Source organism: Eucalyptus grandis, chromosome 11 (genome assembly GCF_016545825.1).
Source record: "Eucalyptus grandis isolate ANBG69807.140 chromosome 11, ASM1654582v1, whole genome shotgun sequence".
NCBI lineage: Eukaryota > Viridiplantae > Streptophyta > Magnoliopsida > Myrtales > Myrtaceae > Eucalyptus > Eucalyptus grandis.
In genome coordinates, this window is record NC_052622.1 from 43,372,668 (window position 1) to 43,381,091 (window position 8,424).

Sequence of the window (8,424 nt, forward strand, 5' to 3'; positions counted from 1 at the left end):
GCGCAATGGACTAAGGTTTGGCCTGAGTGGTTGTCAAGGAAAAGGAATTACTGAGGACACTTGCAAACTCTAAGGTCGCGTTCATCTAAATAAGGAAGAATCACAGCAGTCTTTGCTCTTTTAGTAAGTACACATCAACCACGTTAGAAGATGGACCTCCAAACACATAATATAGAGGCAGAACCTACTCCCTTTTCTTTTCTTTTTTTCCTTTTTTTTTTTTTAAGGTCGATCCAAGTCAACCGGCAATCAGTTGGCATCCGGCTTATGCCGTGTACAACTTATCCAGAGTCCAAAAAGAAGAAAAATCAAGGATGCCGCCGCTGCTGCCGCTGCCCATTGCGTTTTGAGCAAGGTTCTGACCGAACCGTTGAGTGACTTGCTCAACCGAACCATGCTCGGCCGCTGCCACCATGGAAAAAGCTCTGACCCCGGTAGCCGATGGTCTCATCATGGGTTGCGCTAGCGCTTGATGAGAACTCTCTATATTCATACCACTGGGGTTATATAGAACTCCCTGCATGTTTCTATGCCTTAAAACAGGTGAGCTTGATGTTGGCGCCGATGATTCAATCCCGAAGAAATGTAAACCGGCTGTGCGGCCACCGTGTATGATGCCTGTTGAGGTGCTGGTGGTACCACCCGAACAGGCCTGGCCCTAGTGACAACGGCACATTCTATATGCACGTCAAAATTACAGTAACTGCAGCGATGTATCCAGTGATTACCCCCTGCGGCACGACAGACGTCGCAATTAAACCCTCTTGTCTCGTACAGACTGTTAAAAGCAAGATTGAGGTCGTGACAGTGAGACTGGTGGCGGATTTGCAAGGGCTTTGATGCACAGACTATGTGGAGATCGAAGCTGCACTCGGCGCAGTGGTAGCTGAAGCCACGACCTTGTGGGCCGCACCCATCACAGTTGAACCAGCTGCAGGCATAAGCGGGCCGGTGAGGAGCTTCAGAGGGTGCTTTTTGTGGCTCAGATGGGCGATGAGGGGTGGCATATGGGCGCATGGTGCACGGATAACGAACTTGAGAGGCTTCATGAGTAGATGTGTCCTGAGGCCTGGCACTTGCAACCTCAGCACAGTGGGCAGAGGGTGGCAGCATGCCTCAGCGAGTTCAAGACATCGGAGAGCTCGAGTCGGTGAGGGTGGCCCGGGTGGTGGATGTGTGAGTCATAGCCGAGCCTAGTCATCTCTCTAAGGTGATAATTGGTTCTAATGGATCCAAGGAGGAGAGTGGGAGGGTAGGATGATCGAGGCAGAGAGGGCAACGGTGACCTGCTGGGCTTTGCAGAGTCAAATCATGATACGCGTTAGGCTGGAGACTCTAAGCACAATGGTTGCTATTTTATTTACGAGCAATGCAAGGGGAAACTGACCACGGTACTAGACATTCTTCGTTAAATGATGCCATTTCTTTTGTCTATTACTTAAAACCAATGATTAAGTTGATGAATTCATATAATTCATCAATTAGTCTAATGACGCCATTATATAAATAGGATTTAGCACTCTCATTTGTAGGTCATACGGCATTCCCCCTTAGATACTGTATGACGTATTAATATGACGATTGAATGGATGTGCTTGACACTTCTTTTGGGCTGAAGTCGCCGATCTCTAGTTGGCTTCCATTCCTTTGGTCGTTTCAAGAACACTAACAGTTTACAGACTGCAAATATAAGGCATGCAGTACCTTGAGTTTTGTTTCATGTTTTGGTAATAAGCAGGCCTTACGTTCTCCTTTAGAAGCTCTGCTGTAATCACACACTACATGAAAGAACAGATGAAAACAAATCTGCATTTTTCCCTTTCAGAATGGAAATCTCAGACAAAATAACGGCAACAAAAAGAAACGAAAGGAGTCCATGAGGTAAGTTGGACCCGAAGAGATAAGAGATCAACTTTGCTGGCTAAAACATCCAAAATCCAGTTCAACAGGACTTGTATTTGACTCGAGAAAGAAGATGCGGTTAAGAATTGAAAAGATTCACATTTCACACAATCAAAACCCATTAATATGCTACAAACTCCATATAGACATGTCTCACCGAGTAAGTAAGGCAATGATATTCACGGTATAACACCGACGTCCTTGAAGTATTCGTGCTCAAGAGCGACCTTGGCAGTTATTCTTCTTCTAGGATCCATGCACAGCATTTTCTGGAATCCAGCAATTGCATCAGTAATAAGAATGCTCTATTGGCAATTTAATATCACTTCATACATTATGTTCCTTTGGTTCAGGGCAACAAAGGAGACATGATCTCCACCCTTGTCTATAAATTTTCAGTAGAGGATGGTCCATTACCAGTTTTTACAAGTTCACTGATATAAAGATAGCAACACATAAAATAAGGTCAATGGTGTAAGATCACTTGCCTATTAAGGAACGAAATCAGACATCCACAGAATATTTTTTGACCCATCTTTGCAAAAGCAGGGTGTTATTCATTCTGAATTAAGTCTAATGTTTGAGCCATTAACAGGATAATTGCAGAAACAGGACTTGGCGCTTTGGTCATTGGTGAATTGGGGATTGAGGATATATTTTGGTCAATTGAGGACTTGAGGATTTAAAAAAGGCCCAACCTAGTCCTGTTTCTTCACTTATCTTGCCATTTAACCATGTTACAGTTGAAGTCCCTGCTGGCTTGCCTAACATTCTTTTCTACAAAGGCGGATTTCTAGCAAGTCGATTTCCTCCTAATGAAAAACTTGTAAATGTGATCATTCAAATGTATTATCTTCCTGATGGAGATTAAGAACTAAATAACGCTTTCCTTCCTATTCCTGGCGGGGATCACTAAAAAGCTCTGGAACACATGCATGAATTTTGTCGACTTACAGAAAGAAGATCGATGCCAGCTGGATCAACAGTTGGCGTAACAGTTTTTAGGTCCTGCAAGATAAAGTGCATGATATTAATTTTTAAGATAACATGGATAGTTTATAATCTGCCCTGATTACAGCAGAGAAGACCAGCTACCTGTGAAGCCCACTTAGGAAAGGTTGATTTAAAATCAGGCAAAGAGGTCACTCCGGGCCATGAATCTTCATTTGGCGTGCCCATTATTCTTCATCCAAGAAAAATAAAAGGAATAAACATAGCACCTATGAGTAATTGATGGACTTAACAATCTGTTAATGTTTCAGTCTATAGGCAAAAGGAAAAGGAAAAAGAAATTCATGGCATTTTCTTAATGACTAACTTGGTCTTCCCACTTTCTAGTCAATAAGATAGTCTGCATTTTGGAGAATGTAGAACTAGAAAGAGGACAGCAGTGATAACGCATCCTATGATTCTGCAAGACTAAGTATTGCAGCATTACTGAACCGAGCTAACCTTTACAAGAGGAGATATTTTAAGGTGTTCTAGGGCCATGACTCAGTTGTCAGAATCTAAAATAAATATACATTGATGCAAGCTAGCTATAAGCTAACTAGGAAAAGACAAACATTAGCGGCATCTATTTACAATTTATTAACCTTTTGGATAAATTTTTGAAAATAATTGTAATAAGCGATCTAATTAGCCCAATCAATCTCCGCTTTATTTCATGACAAAACAATGTGCAAAGTTGTTTTAAGGTGCATTATAAAAGCATGCTCTTCAAATGCATAAACATCAAGTGCCCATTGTCTACCTTTCTGATTAATTTCTGACCAAAGAGCTACTTTCAAGCAGTGGCAGAGAGCACAACTTGACAAACTAGAGGATCTGACTAGAAAGAAAGGGGTAGAGAAAAGGATGCCTGAGACTTAGATAGACTATAGCACCTGAAAATCTTAAACAATTCATCAATCTCAGAGTCCCCAGGAAATAGTGGTCGCCGGTTCACCATCTCTGCAAATATACAACCCACAGACCACACGTCAACGGGCGTTGAGTAATGGCGGGATCCAAGGAGTATCTCAGGAGCTCTATACCATAAAGTCACCACCTACAGAGAAAAATAACAAAACTGAAATAAACCATGAACATGATGTGACCATTTACAGAAGCTTGCTCCATTCTGTGTGGGTTAACTGTTAATCCAATTGCAAAAAGAAGAATGGAAGAAAAGAAAAGCAAGTTGGGAAGAAAGAAAGGCCTACAGAAAATAAGTGGAGAGTTATTCGTGAAAATGGTTAGGCTATATAACCTCAGTCTGCTGTGAATGTCCTAACAAGGTACCACAGATTCCAAAGGTTATAGATTCATGGGACTGTGCTATTATTGCTACTATAAAAATCCATAAGGCTGAGTTTCCCGTTTTGACCAAAAATATCATTATGTTCTCCTAAACCATCGGTGCGGTTTTTGGCAGGAAGGAGAGTAGGTGGAGACTTATCAAAAATTAGGATCCCTGAAACTGATTTCAAAGCAATTTCTAGCCCAACATGAATATGGACAAGAGAACATCAGAACAACTACTACTCACAATATCTTGGCTGAGTAAGAGGAGACAATATACAGATATCTTCAATGCTCCATGATTTAAAAAACATTGCATCATACTGTTCATGCAGTGTCCTGAACTTGTGACTGAATCATGGCAGAAAAACAACTTAAATACCTCATGGGTAAATGTCCTAACAGGAATCCCAAAAGCCCTGGCCAGCCCAAAGTCAGCTAGCTTCAATGAATTAGTACGACGATCTAGCAGCAAATTCTGGGGCTTCAAATCTCGATGTAAAACTCTATGAGAATGGCAATAGGAAATGCCACGCAGGATCTGATAAAGGAACATCTGCAAGGAGAAATTTGCTATGTTATGAAAATGGTAAACAATCACACTAAGAATTCAATCTGATCTACATAGACAGAAGAAACAATGAGTAAAGCATAGAAACAACAAATGAAGCAAATCAATAAGAAGAGCTCAAAGATCCAAAAGTCATCTGCCTCATCCAAAGAGGACTGTGGATCGAATGCAAGTGTTTTCAAATATTGGTCGCTCCATATACAACGGAGCCACATTAAGCTTATTGGGCTCTATTTGACATTTATACCCTCATTTTTGCCCATTACAGCCACGTGAATTGAACATGGTGGACATGTTATAAAATAAAGAGCCAAAGTAAGAAGATTATAAGAAGTAAGAGCATGATTCTTCTAGATATTGTCCACTTATTTGGTGGGACATTTTCATCTCTTACTAACCCATGATTCAATCCGAATCCGAAAAGGACAGTCCAATCATCTTAACAAGAATACGTATTCTGAAAAGTCTCAATGAGATCACACTTGAGCATAGTATTACAGGCATGGACTTCTGCCATCCAGAAGATAGCACATCCAAACAGATAGAACCAAGATAAGTTACCGCAATATTGTTCTGTAAATTAAAACTCAAATAAGGTTATGACGCCATTAAAATGACACAACGCATAAACTCCACGAGGGAAAGAGAGCTCACTTACTTTTATTGTGTGGGTGTCCTTAGAAAATTCTGGACATGAATCCATGTGCTTTTTCAAATCCAAGTCCAAGTACTCAAAAACTAGATATAGACGCCTCTCACTGTGCACTACGTCCTGCAACCTGCCACTCATAAGTGTATGAGCTATAATATGATTAAACCATAACAAAGACATCTCAAACAGAACTTGCATATTATTTAAAATGAACTAAATCTTTTTTTTTTCTTTTTTAATATACGAGCATTGATCAGTCTCCTTTTCTACGAAATTCAGAACTACAGAAACACGACCTAGTGAATCAATTTATGGGTATGGACAGCACCATGCACCGGCAAGTAATTACTTGCAGCGTCCAAATTGCATGAATTTTACATGTCAGACATGTTAGACAGAATAATGCCAGTTATGTCATCAGAGGATGTAGAGCTAATACATGCTCCATCTAATGAAATCCTCTTTTTTGGCCTGATGTTTATTTTAAGAAACTTCCTTAAAACCAAAGAGAAGCTGTAAGAGACAGGATAATGCCAGTTATGTCATCAGAGGATGTAGAGCTAATGCATGCTCAGTCTAATGAAATCCCTTTTTTCAGGCCTGATATTTATTGTAAGAGACATCCTTTAAACCAAAGAGAAGTCGTAAGAGACAGTGCTAGGAAAGGGAACATATGATAGAATGAAATAAAATAGCTGAAAAAGGCTAGTTAAGTTGGTTCATGTCACCTCTCCAAACACTCCTAGGAGAAAAGCAGGTCTCCCATAGCTTTCCTTTTTTTCCTTTTTTTATTTTCAAGTTTTAACATCATCATTGCCAGTTGTATGCATCAACTTCTTTAAGAAAAGGGAATTTTGAAATATACTCGCCTCCCAAGTTAACCAGAAGAAAGCTAATAGCCACCATGAGCACTTTAAGACCGAGTCACACCCTGCTGAAATGAGATGCAGTAAGCACTCGCATGGATGAATTTTATCCTTCTACCCTATGTCTCCCACAACCCCTAAGTTTTACTCAAAGGATGGCCCTCCCACAAATATTGGAATTAGACATATGATTAATGGAGTCCTCATAAAAGGCCACCACACCCAGTGGTGAAACAAAGATTTGGATTACATCCCATTTTCTTTGATGCTGCTTGCATGTGGAATTGCTCTTTTTATGCAAATATATCCATGAGCTTATTTCGCTTTCAGCCACTGATATTGTTTGATACACGATGTGAATCTGTTAAAAAGGGTGGCTACAGGATTTAAAGTTCCTGGCTAATAAAGCACAGAGTTAAGCACTTAAGGCAAAGGAGTATGCTAGAGCAGCTATAGCTGCAGTCCAATGAGGTTGATTTGAGAACGACCCCAATTATGCAATGCTGAATGCCTCGGAATACAATGGTAAAGGACAGTCTTCAAGTATCAAATACATTCCAATTTGATGAAGAAAAAATGTAAGTACAGCATATGTTTCCATATGCTGGAAAAAACCAATCAACAAATCTATATGGTCACTTAAATAAGAGAACATCTAGGAGAACATCACATACTTGACAATGTTTCCATGCTGCATTTCTTTCAAGAGAGAGATTTCTCTGATTGCAGTACTCGGAACTCCTTCATCTTCCTGTTCCAAACGAATTTTCTTCAGAGCAATTGTCTTATTGGTGGAGCGATCAATAGCCTTATAGACCACGCCATAAGTTCCTTCCCCGATCTTCTCGATCTTCTCATACTGTCAGACAAAAAATCCAAGGAGATACATCATGCATAACTATAAAACCAGTGATTGAAAAAAAAAAAGCTAGAAAAGCAGGAGGAACAGCATCGGATAGACAAAATTAGAAGCATCGAACAAAATTAAGCATGCATACCTGATCCATTCAACTCCAGTTCAAAGATGCCGCGCAATGCAACAGCAACCTAATAATAGCAAACAAACAAACATACTTAGAAACGATACTACCAAAATCAGCTCTAAGCAGATTCTCTTATGCACCAGCATTCCACATAGAAGCTATACGTCAGCTCTCCTCTCTTTATCCACAAATGTACTTAGTACTTCCGATCAACCTCTTCCTCTCATCGCACGACAATACCAAGCGACAATCGACGACCACGACACCGCGAGAAAGTCAGTCAAACACTAGCCTAACAGCTCATAACAGAAGCTCCGCAAGAAAACCGGCCGAACTAAGGCAACAAAGCAACGCGACGCTTTCGCAGCTTGCGGAGAGCAAGAAAGGAGGTAGATCGGATCTCAAGCAAAGAGACAATCCGGCCGAGAGATCGATCGGAACGCTTCCGCATCGGAACGCCTCGGCCGCGAGCCGGGAGCCCGAGCGCGTCGTTCGGCGCCGCCGGTAGACGGCATTCCGTCGTCGGCGGGGAGCGCGACGGCGAGAATACGCTCGGGTGAAGTGGAAGACGGGAAAGGCATCGCCGGGAGAGGCGAAGCGGCGAGGCTTTTCTCGGGAGGAGGAGAGAGTACCTGGAGGGGGCAGTAATGGCGGCCGGTTGCTGTTGCTGCTGCTGCTGTTGCCGCCGCTGGTGGTGGTGTTGGCGTTGGCGCTGGCGAGGAGTGAATTGGACTCGCTCGCTTTTTGCTGCTGTTGTTCGCCTTCTTTTTATTCGAGAGCCCTGCAAGTCAGAGAGAGAGAGAGAGAGAGAGAGAGAGAGTGGAGATGCGGTAATTATTGGGTGGACTACGGTCAACGATGGTTCTACTGCCGTTGCGTCTTCTGCCTTTTTTCTTTTTTACTGAGGTCCAACTCCCAATGGCCAATGATGTGACGACACGTAAGAACGGCGTGGAGATTTATTTACACGGTTTCACCTAATTCATTTGGGACAGTAGTGATTTCGAAATTCTCACACCGGTATAAAACGATTTTAGCAAAAGGCTCTCGCATTTCAATCCACTCCACTAATTAATTATGGATGCACATGACAAAATTACTGAAACATAAATTGATTTCTGATCATAAATTGATTTCTTGATTTTTATTTCAGAAATGAAGAAGTTA

At 41.5% G+C, this 8,424-nt stretch overlaps 1 protein-coding gene across 1 annotated transcript; it reads right to left on the reverse strand.

Annotated features, from left to right (window-relative positions):
• Nucleotides 1-1,795: 1,795 nt before the first annotated feature.
• LOC104425861 (cell division control protein 2 homolog) lies at nucleotides 1,796-8,048 on the reverse strand. Its single transcript, XM_010038701.3, has 9 exons — nucleotides 7,890-8,048; nucleotides 7,273-7,321; nucleotides 6,949-7,133; nucleotides 5,415-5,535; nucleotides 4,568-4,741; nucleotides 3,789-3,952; nucleotides 2,998-3,085; nucleotides 2,857-2,910; nucleotides 1,796-2,171 (listed from the first exon to the last, which is right to left on the reverse strand). The coding sequence occupies exons 2-9, from the start codon at nucleotides 7,279-7,281 to the stop codon at nucleotides 2,082-2,084; spliced, it is 885 nt and encodes a 294-aa protein (XP_010037003.1). The 5' UTR covers nucleotides 7,282-7,321; nucleotides 7,890-8,048; the 3' UTR covers nucleotides 1,796-2,081.
• Nucleotides 8,049-8,424: the final 376 nt, after the last annotated feature.